The 14,792-nt window shown below is 40.4% G+C and overlaps 1 protein-coding gene across 1 annotated transcript in view; it reads left to right on the forward strand.

Moving 5' to 3' along the window:
- The first annotated feature begins 8,322 nt into the window (after positions 1-8,322).
- Positions 8,323-14,792, forward strand: part of adm2b (adrenomedullin 2b) — a 14,492-nt gene continuing 8,022 nt past the window's right edge. Inside the window, exon 1 of the mRNA XM_030367358.1 lies at positions 8,323-8,827. Coding sequence (XP_030223218.1) covers positions 8,727-8,827 — 101 coding nt within the window. The 5' untranslated portion in view covers positions 8,323-8,726. The remainder of the gene's footprint in view (positions 8,828-14,792) is intronic.

Below are 14,792 nucleotides of genomic sequence, written 5' to 3' on the forward strand. Positions count from 1 at the left end.
TTTTTCATGACGACCAATAAAAAACAACAGTGTTACCCCTTATGTTATTTTTCATGACGACCAATAAAAAAACAACAGTGTTATCCCTTATGTTTTTTTTCATGACGACCAATAAAAAACAACAGTGTTACCCCTTATGGTTTTTTTCATGACGACCAAAGAAAAACGACAGTGTCACCCCTCATGTTTCATTTGATAAAAACGACAGTGTTACCCCCTATGTTTTAATGGATAAATATCGACAGTGTTACCCCTTATGTTTTTTTCATGACGACCGAAAAAAAAGGACAATGTTACCCCTTATGTTTCATTTGATAAAAACGACAGTGTTACCCCTCATGTTTCATTTGATAAAAACGACAGTGTTACCCCTTGTGGTGTTTTTCATGACGACCAAAGAAAAAAAACAGTGTTAACCCCTTATGTTTTTATTCATGACGACCAATAAAAAAACAACAGTGTTACCCCTTATGTTTTTTTTCATGACGACCAATAAAAAACGACAGTGTTACCCCTTATGTTTTTTTTCATGACGACCAATAAATAACGACACTGTTACCCCTCATGTTTCATTTGATAAAAAAGACAGTGTTACCCCCTATGTTTTATTCTATACATTTCGACAGTGTTACCCCTTATGGGTTTTTCATGACGACAGCTGAAAAACAACAGTGTTACCCCTTATATTTTATTTAACAAGGACACTTTTTTTTTTTAAATATGTTTTTTTTCATGACGACCAATAAAATACGACAGTGTTAACCCTTATATTCTATTTGACAAAGACAACAGTGTTACCCCTTAAGTTTTTTTTCATGACGACCAATAAAAAACAACAGTGTTACCCCTTATGTTTTTATTCATGACGACCAATAAAAAAACAACAGTGTTACCCCTTATGTTTTTTTCATGACGACCAATAAAAAACAACAGTGTTACCCCTTATGTTATTTTTCATGACGACCAATAAAAAAACAACAGTGTTATCCCTTATGTTTTTTTCATGACGACCAATAAAAAACAACAGTGTTACCCCTTATGGTTTTTTTCATGACGACCAAAGAAAAACGACAGTGTCACCCCTCATGTTTCATTTGATAAATACGACAGTGTTACCCCCTATGTTTTATTCTATACATTTCGACAGTGTTACCCCTTATGGGTTTTTCATGACGACAGATAAAGAACGACAGTGTTACCCCTTGTGTTTTTTTTCATGACGACCAAAGAAAAACAACAGTGTTACCCCCTATGTTTTATTTGATAAATATCAACAGTGTTACCCCTTATGTTTATTTCATGACGGCCGATAAAAAACGACAGAGTTACCCCTCATGTTTTTTCCATGTTGACCAATAAAAAACGACAGTGGTACCCCTGTCAACGTTTTTTCGGGGATCCGAAACTGAGCAGTTTAGAGTATTAACCTCCGAACTTATCAATGCACCATCAAGACACAGTATAAAGTCATCAAAATGGTTATACTTGACTTTATAATTCGCATGAAATAGAAATAAGAGACATCCAACAGAGGACAACACCCGGACTTGAACCCCGGTCGCCAGGGGGTTAGCTCACAGCTCTCTCCACTTCCCACTGAGATTTATAATTTAAATATGTCTGTGGTTATATATGACAATATATATGCAATAGACATGATTGCATTACGTTTCAAATTAAAGATATTGTGTTTTCCACAGAAATTGAGCCGCGGTCGCCAGTGGGTTAGGCAGAGTGCACTCCACTGCACCACTGAGGCGATGAAAATACACAATAATCAATCATCAATAAAGAGGATATACATGACATTAAAATGTATGTGTGTATTTCTATTATTTCCCTTATGTTTTTTTCATGACGGCCAATAAAAAACGACAGTGTTACCCCTTATATTTTATTTGACAAAGACAACAGTGTTACCCCTTATGTTTTTCTTCATGACGACCAATAAAAAACAACAGTGTTGCCCCTTATGTTTTTTTTCATGACGACAAATAAAAAACAACAGTGGTACCCCTGTCGACGTTTTTGCGGGGATCCGAACCTGAGCTGTTTAGAGTGTTAACCTCCGAACTGATCAATGCACCATCAAGACACAAAATAAAGTCATCACAATGGTTATACTTGACTTTAGAATTCGCATGAAATAGAAATAAGAGTCTTCCAACAGAGGACATCAACCGGACTTGAACCCCGGTCTCTAGGGGGTTAGCTCACAGCTCTCTCCACTTCCCACTGAGATTTATAAATTGATGTCTGAGGTTATATATGACAGTGCAATAGACATGATAGCATTCCGTTTAAAATTAAAGATATTACCCCTTATGTTTTTTTTCATGACGACCAATAAAAAACAACAGTGTTACCCCTTATCTTTTTTTTCACGACGACCAAAGAAAAACGACAGTATCACCCCTCATGTTTCATGTGATAAAAACGACAGTGTTACCCCCTATGTTTTATTCGATACATTTCGACAGTGTTACTCCTTATGGGTTTTTCATGACAACAGATAAAAAATGACATTGTTACCCTTTACGTTTCCTTTGATAAAAAGGACAGTTTTTATTTTTTCATGAAGACCAATAAAAAACAACAGTGTTACCCCTTATGTTTTTTTTCATGACGACCAATAAAAAACAACAGTGTTATACCTTATGTTTTTTTTTCATGACGACCAATAAAAAACGACAGTGTTTCCCCTATGTTTTATTTGATGAATATCGACAGTGTTACCCCTTATGTTTATTTCATGATGGCCGATAAAAAACGACAGTTACCCCTCATGTTTTTTCCATGTTGACCAAAAAAAACCGACAGTGGTACCCCTGTCGACGTTTCTGCAGGGATCCAACCTGAGCTGTTTAGAGCGTTAACCTCCAAACTTATCAATGCACCAAATAAACTCAACACAATGGTTATACTTGACTTTATAATTCGCATGAAATAGAGATAAGAGTCTTCCAATCAACCAGACTTGAACCCCGGTCTCCAGGGGGTTAGTTCACAGCTCTCTCCCCTTCCCACTGAGATTTATAATTCAAATATGTCTGTGGTTATATATGACAATATATATGCAATACATGATAGCATTACGTTTCAAATTAAAGATATTGTGTTTTCCACAGAAATTGAGCCGCGTTCGCCAGTGGGTTAGGCAGAGTGCACTCCACTGCACCACTGAGGGGATGAAAATACACATTAATCAATCATCAATAAAGAGGATATACATGACATTAAAATGTATGTGTGTATTTCTATTATTTCCCTTATGTTTTTTTCATGACGGCCAATAAAAAACGACAGTGTTACCCCTTATGTTTTTTTCATGACGACCAATAAAAAACAACAGTGTTGCCCCTTATGGTTTTTTTCATGACAACCAAAGAAAAATGACAGTGTTACCCCTTATGATTTTTTTCATGACGACCGATAAAAAACGACAGTGTTAGCCCCTATGTTTTATTTGATAAATATCAACAGTGTTACCCCTTGTGTTTTATTTGATAAATATCAACAGTGTTACCCCTTTGTTTTTTTTCATGACGACCAATAAAAAACAACAGTGTTACCCCTTATGTTTTTTTTCATGACGACCAATAAAAAACAACAGTGTCATAGATCGCTAACTAGCAGAGAGTTGTAAGCACTTTCCACCCTTTTCAGTGGAGGAATTGGACTCCCCAAGCAATGTTATACTTAAAAGGAGCGAGTAAGTTACATATTAATTTAGTCTTTCGGCCTGTAGCATATAAACAAAATGAAGCAACTGTCCCATATTTCTAACTGCATTTGAAGTAGACATTGAGACTCACAAAAAATGGACGCTATAGGACTGTGATCATGATTTGTCTCATTATCAGAATAACAACAATGGGTCAAATAGCAATGGCTGGTGGAATGGCCATGAAGTAGGTCTGTATATGCAGTGTAAGCTTGTCCAGGCCCTGCAAGTCAGGATGTAGGCTATGAATCTGAATGAAAAGCAGGTAAATAGGTAGTGGCCATCCCCAAAATGCACCAGAATACAGGAAATCAAATCTATTAAATTCCAAAAAGATTATGGGGGAGAACCTCAGACCCCCTGTCTGTTACTGTGCCCCACCAACATGCTTGATCGCCAGCCGCCAATGAGAATAACCAATGGAAATAATTCTCTGCACAATTTGAATTGTGTTTAAATATGCTACATTGGTCATTTGTTTAGCCAATTCATGTTAAACAATGAGGGTTTTGATTGTCGGGTCGGGCCTTTGATCGAGCGTTTGTGTTTTCTTTGTTTTTGTTATCATTGCTTTATTGGCCTAATTTGAGGAGAAATATATGCCATAAACAGACATTTTATAGGCCTTTATTACACGGGTCTTCTCAATGCCGTGGAACGCTCCGTTCACTTGCAAGGGTAGTAGTCCGGTAACTTGTCAACCCCAGCATCTTCGGTTGCTAAGCGACGTCACCGTCTTATGGCGGACTATTTCACTGCTGATCAACACTACAAATGCTGGTAACGAATTAATTGTAAAAAGACACATCATGCGAAGTTATTTTCGAAATAAGATTTGAAAAGCTTTGGAAGTTTATTTACAACACTATTTACATGGTTTCGGAGTAGTACACTTTGACATTTTAATACAGTTCAGCGAGAAAGGCGACGAAGAATAAGAAGGGGACGTTCCAGTCTGCGTGAACGGGAACCCCCACCACACGAGAACGCCCATTTGCTTCTGCAGTGGGATGATATTGAATTTATTGGCTCGACCGTAGCCAATTAGTGAACAATGATTGGTTGTCATGTTTGGGGTAACCAATGACGCCACCAGGGTTCGTTATAATAATAATAATAATACATTTAATTTAGAGGCGCCTTTCAAGACACCCAAGATGTCAAGATCCCGTCGTTATGAACGACGGGAGCTACGCTTCGTCATACAGTCTTGAGAAAACGTCTGTAGTTTGTTGAGATTATTAACGATTTCTAATTATTTAAGATTACCTTTGATGCGCAGCCATGTGGCCAAAAAAAAAGCGTATGAATGTGTGTGTGTGTGTGTGTGTGTGTGTGTGTGTGTGTGTGTGTGTGTGTGTGTGTGTGTGTGTGTGTGTGTGTGTGTGTGTGTGTGTGTGTGTGTGTGTGTGTGTGTGCGTGTGTATAGGCTATATATATATATAGTCTATAAATCAGCCATAGTATATATACATACATGTCATATTTTGATAATTAGCCTACATATAGAATTTATGAATGTAATATATTATATAAAAAAACAATAAAGTAAATCTATTTGAATGGTCCAATCAATGTGTTCTGTTCCATCACCGCAGCGGGACGTTCACATCGTGCTGTCAACAGAAGGAGTCCCTGTAAACACCAGCACCACTGACGCCTCCTCCTGGCGCTTGAATGAGCATTTGAGCCAGCAGGGAACACAGGTTGGCCCAACTCTCCTTGTCACTCAATGTCGGGTTATTCTATTTTACCAGCTCAAGACAATATTCATAACCATCACATCAACTAGCCACAAGGGGGCACTATAAGTGAAGGAAATAACCATAGACTCGAAAATAAATAACCCTTACCCGAACCCTAACCCTAACCCGATACCTGATTTATTATACGGTGTACCTAACCATAACCCTGACCCTGTAACGCTAACTGTAACCCTTAAACCTAACCATAACCTTAACCCCTTAACCTAACCATAACCTTAACCCCTTAACCTAACGATATCCCTAATCCCTGAATTTAACCATAACCCTAGCTTAACCCCTAAACCTAACCATAACCCTACCATAACCCCTAAACCTAACTGTAACCATAGCACCTAAACCTAACCATAACCCTACCTTAACCCCTTAACCTAACCACAATCCTACCTTAACCCCTAAACCTAACCTTAACAGTAACCCCTAAACCTAAACCTAACCGTAACTTTAACCCCTAAACCTAACCTATCTTCAACCGGGTTGGTGGGCCAGCGAACCCCACCAGCTTGACTCTGTCCAGAGAGTCGGACCTGGACTAGGTTTTCAGGTTGTTTCTGGAATCAAACCCAATGGGGAGGTCCAGGCTAGTGGTCCCAGCTACAGAAAGGGTTCTGATCTAGGACATCATGGCGCAAGCTCTGAACGCTGGAGCACTGGAAAACCCATATACAACCCCCCTCGCCCTCCTAGACCGCATTCAATACACACAACTAAATGAGTTTGGCCTTTCTGAACCGGCCTGGTCACATGTGTACATGTTCTACTGCGCCCGCTCAAAAGGGGTGACCGTCCGGACGTGGATACCAGAGCTGGCCTCTAGAGACAGAATGTAAGACTGATGAGCAGATCGGGGCCTGTTCTTGACCTGCGACAGGAGCTCAGGACCGTTTGACGAAGTGGGGCTGGCTCTGTTTCCCTTCCCAAGATGTCCCCAGTGACTATTACCAGCATTGGTCAACTGTGGCAGCCCAACTGCCGCATCATTTGACAAATGTATATTGCATAATTTATGTAATATAAATATAAATGAATTATAGCACATTAAGCACAAGAGAGGCATAGCATCCATTTTTTTGTGGTTATGTCTGCAAATGGAAGGAGTTACGTATGTGCATGTTGTGTCTAATGTCGAGTTATATGCCCTCTTCAGAGAGTGTTGACAGTCACTTGTTAGATAGGCCTAATTATTCACTGGGGAATAATACCCTGTGTAATCATTAACATTAGCTACTGAGCACTTCATATAAAAGACGGTCATTATGAAACCATGAGGTCAAGAGACAGGGCTCATCAACACTGGTCCCGAACAAGACGAAGGGAGAAGGAAAGAGCTTTGTGGGACGCCCCATGTGTTTCTAGATCTGCATCTCTTGACCGATGAGGGTCTTTCCTCTCTCCGGTTTCACCCGGAGGTGTCCGCAGCCGTTGTCAAAGCTCAGATTGAAATACGGCCTCTCAAATCTCTGCCAAAATGTATTTTCTTGCAACACGGTCGGACAGACGGATAAGTGTCTAGTGAGCGCATGCACCCACACGCACACACACACACGCTCGCACAAGCACACGCGCACACACGCACACACACGGTGTGTTTTTTCTGGGTAGGCCGGGGAGACGTTCTAATGGGCGAGCTGGACTAAGTAAGGGCTCACATTGTTACTATCAGAAGCTTAGAAGGTAATACCGCAAACTGCTGAGTCACAGATACACTGAGAGAGGCAGAGAGGGAGAGAGGGAGAGAGGGAGAGAGGGAGAGAGAGAGAGAGAGAGAGAGACAGAGAAAGTGAGAGAGAGAGAGAGAGAGAGGGAGAGAGGGAGAGAAAGAGAGAGAGAGAGAGAGGCAGAGAGGGAGAGAGGGAGAGAAAGAGAGGATAGAGAGAGACACTTTTAATTAAAAACATGACCACCTTTGCATGCAGCATTCTTTCATTCCATCCTCTCAGCATGCCCAGAATGAGACGTTCCCTCTCTCTCTCTCTCTCTCTCTCTCTCTCTCTCTCTCTCTCTCTCTCTCTCTCTCTCTCTCTCTCTCTCTCTCTCTCTGCCTAGATAGATACAGTATATAGATGAATGGATATTCTGTGGACCAAGGTGTTCTTTTAGAAGTAGTTACCCACATCCACACCTACTGTGACAAACAGACAGACAGGCACAACAAATGAATTGCAATTTACTTGTATACATAACTGGTGCATTAAAATGTCCATAAATAAACATGACCCCTAGATTCGATTTTTATGGAGGTGCGTTGTGTCCTGGTTTGTTTCGAAAAGAAAGGTCATCTTTCATTGCAGGTTTTTTACAGAGGTCACCAGAGACAGCTGCACACAACCACCACTTTAAAAAGTAACAAATAAATTCATCATTCAGAGATTAGCACACTGACCCTCGACTGGTGAAGGACAAAAAAACGGAAAATTCACAAGCTATAACATTTGATGGAAAGGCAATATACTCAAATATTTACAATTAGACATTTCCTATATGTATACATATAATCAATATGGCTTCATTGCATTTACTAACAAAACCAAAGATGTTGTTATTTGCATTCTACAATAAATTTGAGGAAGTAGGCCTAGGCTATCCAAAACATTGTGTGCGCTTTTAATGCACTCTACGGAGGCAAATTCAATTCCACTCATGGAAATGGCGCGGATATCATACTTTAAAAAACAAGTGACCTTGTTGATTATAGAGATGTCATTTAATCGAAGGTTGCGTTTAAGTGGATCACACACACACACACACACACACACACACACACACACACACACACACACACACACACACACACACACACACACACACACACACACACACACTCACACCCTGCCACCACCACCACCCCTTCTCTCGCGTTCTCACATGCGCGCACTGTGACGCGCGCTTTAGAAAAGTGCAATGCTCTGGATTCGGGTCTTTCCTCGAGAGCGATGAACGTCGGATATAACTGCGTTTTGTGACTTCATTATTAGCAGCCAGAGGTTATTTGCACAGACTGCATGCTCAGACCAGATCAACGTAGGCTTATGCCTCTGTAGGATGCTGTTGTGATTTCACTATTGAACTACGGAGTCGTTGTGGAACTTTAAGCTCATCATTAATAGGATTTCACCCCGTTTCTGTTCATTTCAGCATTTTTCTTAATTTAAGTTGACATCTTTTTTGGGACATCTTTCACTGTCTGATCGTCTGGGGATCAGGTTTGCGCTGCGGATCGAGCGTCCAGGTGCACTGCGATGCGTCCATTCCAACCTGCGTGCTGGTGCCTCATCATCATCCTGTCTGTGGACGTCCAGCCCCGCCATATGACGCTGACCAACATGGTGCACGGACACAGGTAGACCGTTTATAGCCTATAATAACTTAGAAAACGTTAATTTCTTAGAAAGAACGTTAAACTAACTATACGTATTGTTTCAAATTCAAAACAATAAAAAAATTATAGGCCTACCTCCGTTTTAATACTGGGAGAGGGTGTGTGTGTGTGTGTGTGTGTGTGTGTGTGTGTGTGTGTGTGTGTGTGTGTGTGTGTGTGTGTGTGTGTGTGTGTGTGTGTGTGTGTGTGTGTGTGTGTGTGTGTGTGTGTGCGCGCGCGCGTTTGTTTATTTGTGTGTGTGTGTGTGGGGGGGGGGGGGGGGGGGGGGGGGGAAGACGGAGACGGACGGACGGACGGACTAATAAGTAAGTTATGCGAGAAAGGGTTAGAACAAAACACTTTGGGAATTAGTTGAAGCAACTGCGCTAGACGAACGACTGCGGGCAGGCTGCTCAACGGCTCAGACAAGGACCCATGCTCATCACACCAAACGGCAAAAGTCCCAGGCGAGGGTGGCCGGGGCATGAACCGGAGGAGCACAGATCTGATGCGCATACTAGTGTTGCACAATACCAAAATTATGACTTCGATACGATACATGCCCGAAAATACCTTGATACTCGATACTGAACCGTTACCACGGTGAAAATCTAAAATATCTGGAAAAGAGATGAATAATGGTCTAGCTCGGTCTCACTATGGTTTAACCTTCAGCAGCTTGGTCCTTTCCTGCTTTTTGAGAAAATTACGTTAATAAATTAATTCTACAGATCAGAGAATTGTATTCCGATTGAGGCGTATTAATATTTATACCACGGTCTGGGGGAATACTCGATTCTGATTGTCTGTTTAGCCTTCAAAACGAGACATGGTAAATTGTAAAAAATGCATTAAACTGTAATCAGAAAACGCGGTTATATGCTCTAGACCAGGGGTCACCAACCTTTTTGAGAGCTTCTTCATGGGTACCTCGTCATACGAAGGGCACCGAGTTTGATACACTTCTGAAATAACAAATTTGCTCAGTTTGCCTTTAGTTATATATTATTATTAATGTTTAATGATAATCATCTATATGTGAAGACACTGATCATGTTAATGATATCTCACGGGCGCCTCATGTGGTGCTAGCGGGCGACCTGGTGCCCGCGGGCGCTGTTGTTGGTGACCCCTGCTCTAGACCCTATAGTATCTGTGGTATAAAGGCTGGGAGGTATTTCAAATTATAAATACGCACACTTTATGTTGATAGTATCGTCGCGATTCCCATTGAAACGAATGGCGCGGGGATTCGGTCTTCAAAAGGAGAGCTGGTAAATAGTGAAAAATGTATTAAACTGTAATCAGACAACGCGGTTATATGCTATAGACCCTAGAGTATCTGTGGTATAAAGGCTGGGACGAATTTCGAATTATAAATATGTACAATGCATAACGTTAGCTCTCTGGCTCTCCGTGGAATAGAAGAGTTGGTGTAGTCCGCTATAATCGACATCATGTATACCAGGGATGGAAATGAACACCCGTCACACGCCATTTGCGGGTGGATTTGTATGGTGGCGGGTGAATTGTGTCACTTCACCCGCCACTGTGTCGGGTAATACTTTCCAGTCAGGTCCGATACAATTTGCATATTTAATACATTCGTCATATGGCGCTGCACAGTTCCACAACCATTACCGCCGACAACCGGCCCCCTTCTTCTTCTACGCCCCTTTTGCTGAACTGCGACTGTCACCACCGGGATAATATACCGGTAACAGGGCTCTCAAGTCTCACGCATTCGGCGTGAGACCTTAGCTGTGTTCGAAATCGTTCCCTATCACGGATATAGTGCACTATATAGGGTGCTCGCCATTTTGTAGTGGTGTTCGAATTCTCAGTGGTTAATTTCATGCACTATATAGTGCGCTTAAAATACCCCAAATTTGAGTGTACATACGATGTGCCCTACATGTTACTCCCGTATACCACAATGCAATGCGGTCGTGTTTTTTCCGGAGGCGAAAAAGAAGCTGAATAACCGCGGAAACAAATACATTTAATGATGGAGTCTCCGGCTTTCGTATAGAAATGTCAACAATTTATTTGGGATTTAACAAAGAAAATGTAACATTAAAAATTAATTTAAAAAAACTTGAACAAGGAAATGTAACATTCAACATCAGTACAACCTCCAGCTTTCCTTGTGAGTGCCCGGTTTGTTTACATGATGTGGGCGCATCTGTCTGCGTCACACAAATACCCGGCGCATTTACTGACGCAAATGACGTTTAGAAATGTTCAGTGTAGTGTCCGAATTCTCGTTTGTTCATTCCCTATATAGTGCACTATATCATGAACACTATATAGGGAATGACGAAGGGGAAGTGTATGGAAGTAAATCCGTGCCATCGGATTTTGAAAAAAAAAGCCATTGAATTCTAAGCACTGAATATTTGTGCATAGAAAGAACGTATCTGGATTTGAATTTCAACGTAATCAACGTCCCCACTTAGAATTTTTTAGCGTTGAATATTTGATTTTGAATTTTTAACATTGAAAAATAAATGCCCTTTTATTTTCATAATCCGATGGCACAGATTTACTTCCATAGAAGTGACTCAAACATTTTGTGGTTGAGAGGGCGTATCGGTTTCCACCATATAGGTTTCTACAGGACAAAATCTGTGTGGGGATGGGGGAATCTAGTGGGGGATATGTTCAACAAAAGAACAAGGAATTGAAAGCTACTTACAATAGGCCTAGGCTACATTAATTTCCCATGATTGCAGCAATGTTCCACTTTCAGCTGGAATTCCCCGGTACATCAAAACCAAGTGTCTTCTTTAGATTTCAGTTCCCTTTATTTATTCACACAGTTCAGCAGCGGCATTCATTCAGAATCAGAGCCCACATTAAAGCTGCATTCAGGGCGACTATCACTACCCAGCCGAAAAATAGATATAAATGCTATAAATGGTTTTGTATATAGCAGTCAGGAACATGGGCATAGTTGTGGAAGTGCTGGTGTTAGAAAAAAATAGTTGACGGGATTTAAAGTGCTGCACATCGATTGTACAAATGTAGATTATTCATCACAAGATTTCTAATTCAGAAATCTAAAAGGCTAATAAAGTCTGAATTTTTAGATAAAATTCAGCATTCTGATAATAAAGTCAGAATACTTGGATAAAATCTGAATACTGATAATTAAATCCAGCATTAAAGGTTCGTTTAAGAAGGTTCTCACCAGTCATTTGTCGCCTTGTTGCGATGTTGAGTTTTTTTTTAAAGTAGTTCACTAGCGTGCAATAATTTGAAGTGTCAGAATTCTGAGAATTTAGTCAGCATTTCAGATTTCTCAGAATTCTCTGACACTGCAAATTAAAGCGTTACTACTAGCGAACTACCTTCAGCGTGACTGGAGAGAACTTCCTTAAATTAACCTTTAATGCTAGATTTGCATGAACGCTTTTGTGTGAATTAGTTTGGTTCTCTTTCATGGAATTCAACCCATGCACACGCTCACACGCCACACTTCGTGGCGCTATCCTGGTCAGAGAAATTACCAGGATAGCGCCCACCAATTTGGGCCACTATTTAACAGTGTTACAGGTAGGAATCAAATGTGTTTCCCGTACGTAGGGTAACCAGACGTCCTCTTTTGCCCGGACATGGCCTCTTTTTGAGACACTTTTAAAAAAAGTTTTGCAGAATTTCAAAATCGTCCAGGATTTTATTAATACATGTTCACATTGAGGCTACGTTTATACGATGACGGTTTGAACAGAAGACACAAAAGTCACGTTGCGTCTTCCCTTTTTATTCCGCGTTTAGATGAGCGTTTTCGGGAGTTCAGTAATACTATCTGTACATATCCTGTACATTTCGTGAAGGTCCGACGCATGGAAATAATTGGACATGTTTGTTTATTTCCTTGTACTGGCACATGTATGTGACGTAAACGCGTACGCGACGTGAGCAGATCTGAGCATTGTTTTGCGTCTTGGCAGTGTAGACGGAAACGTTACGGCGGAGCATATTTAACTTTTCCACCCTGGAGGGTGGTTTCAGATTTATGCGTTTTCATGCCCCAAAAACGCCGTCACCGTCTAAACGAAAGGCACTTCCGATAAAATATTTTGTCGTTTTTACCCGCAAGCGTCCTCGTGTAAACGGGGCCTCAATTTGCGTTGCGTTCCTCTGGGACGTTCACAAACTAGTTAGGCTACGCCCTCCCCTACTCAGTTCTGTTCGCTTTGCATTGGTTGAAGTGAGTAGGGGAAGTGGTTAAGTAGAGCCTTCAGATTGGACGGTTTGACTTACTGAGTTACCGTCGTGTTTTGTATTTATTTTTTTACCCTTAATGTTTTATGGGGACAAACATTAACAAATTTCTCCTACAGGGGATTGATAAAGTTCTATCTAGACTATTGAACAGAAAGAAACATTTGGTCATACTTAACACACATTACCACAGCATTGGCCTAATGCCACAGATATATTTTCAGCATTGGACTGAATGCCACATAAATATATAATTATGTTTTTGCACATTTGCAACGTTTAAAAGTTCAAGGTATCAAGGTCAAGTATATGTCTCTACTTGTATTGCTTAAGCCAATAACCTTTTGGGGCAGTGTTTTTTCTAAATATTAGTGTTAAGGGCCAATAATGCTTACTATCATACGTTAGTTACCAGGTCTGTGGACACATTTGTATGCAGTCACATGTAAATAACATGTTATGATGGTTTAGCCATGCATGTTGTTTTATTGTTAATATGTCAATTTGTTTTTTATTGAAAATACTTTGTATAGATGAATTCTCCCCAAACTTGTCATCGTAACACCTTTGAAATAAACATGACTTAACATGGCAGATACCTGTGTATTGTTTATCATATGCGGTAAGAGTGTAACGTTTTCAACTCTGTTCCTTGGTAGAACCTACTTACAGTAAAAATAACTTCTGATGGAAAAAAAGACTTTTTTTATCTATTGTTACTAGGGGTGTGAATCTTTGGCTTCAGACGATTCGATTCGATTAACGATTCAGTAGTTGGCGATTTGATTCAAGGACAAATTATTTTTTTTGGAACGATTCGATTCGATTCTGTAAACCACGATTCGATTCAGTAACTTTGAACCAAAATTCTATATCCGTGAAATAAACATGCAATAATGTGACACCCCTTGTCAATTTTACCATTATTCTTTGCGAAGCCAAAATGCTTCCACACTTTGGATTTCAAGTTTGCTGGTGCATTAACAATCTCGCTGCCGCTCTCTGCAATGTTTGAAATGCACCAGTAGAGGGTGAGGGAGAAAAAAAACTCTCGTGGGGCTTCCTTGCAAGTTGACTAGCTGATGACAGAGTTACGGATTACCGAGCTGCACTTCACAAAATAAACGTGTAAACTAAGTCTTAAAACATTAATCATAATCGATTCATACGATTTAAAGCATTTATATCGATTATTGGTGAAGCCAAAGCGATTCATTCTATTTATTTATTTTAGCAGATCGATTTAGTTGAATCGGTAGGACTGACAATCGATTCATCGATGCATCGCATGAATCGTTACACCCCTAATTGTTACTATTATATTGTTTAAAATGTACGCATATATTAAAAAACTATATAGCGTATAAAAAGTGGCTGGTAGAAAAGATGAGTGGCTGGTGGGCAAAAAAGTTAATTTCCATCTCTGATGTATACACTTATTCCGATTGGTTTGGGGTGGATGCGGCTACTTTTTAACTTAGAGAGATGGCATCAGCAGCTGCAGTAGTTCGCAATGCGTCCACTGTCCAGGGAAGTGGATTTTTTGTCTGATTCACGTCTTTCTTTTCACTCTGCGATAAGTCTGGTAACTTATGAACCCCAGCGTGTCCGGTTGCTAAGCGACGTCCACCTCTTTGGCGGACTATTTCTCTGCTGATCAACACTACGAATGGTAATCGTAAGAAGACACACCATGTGAAGATATTGTTTCGTTTTG

Source organism: Gadus morhua, chromosome 9 (assembly GCF_902167405.1).
Source record: "Gadus morhua chromosome 9, gadMor3.0, whole genome shotgun sequence".
Classification (NCBI taxonomy): Eukaryota; Metazoa; Chordata; class Actinopteri; order Gadiformes; family Gadidae; genus Gadus; species Gadus morhua.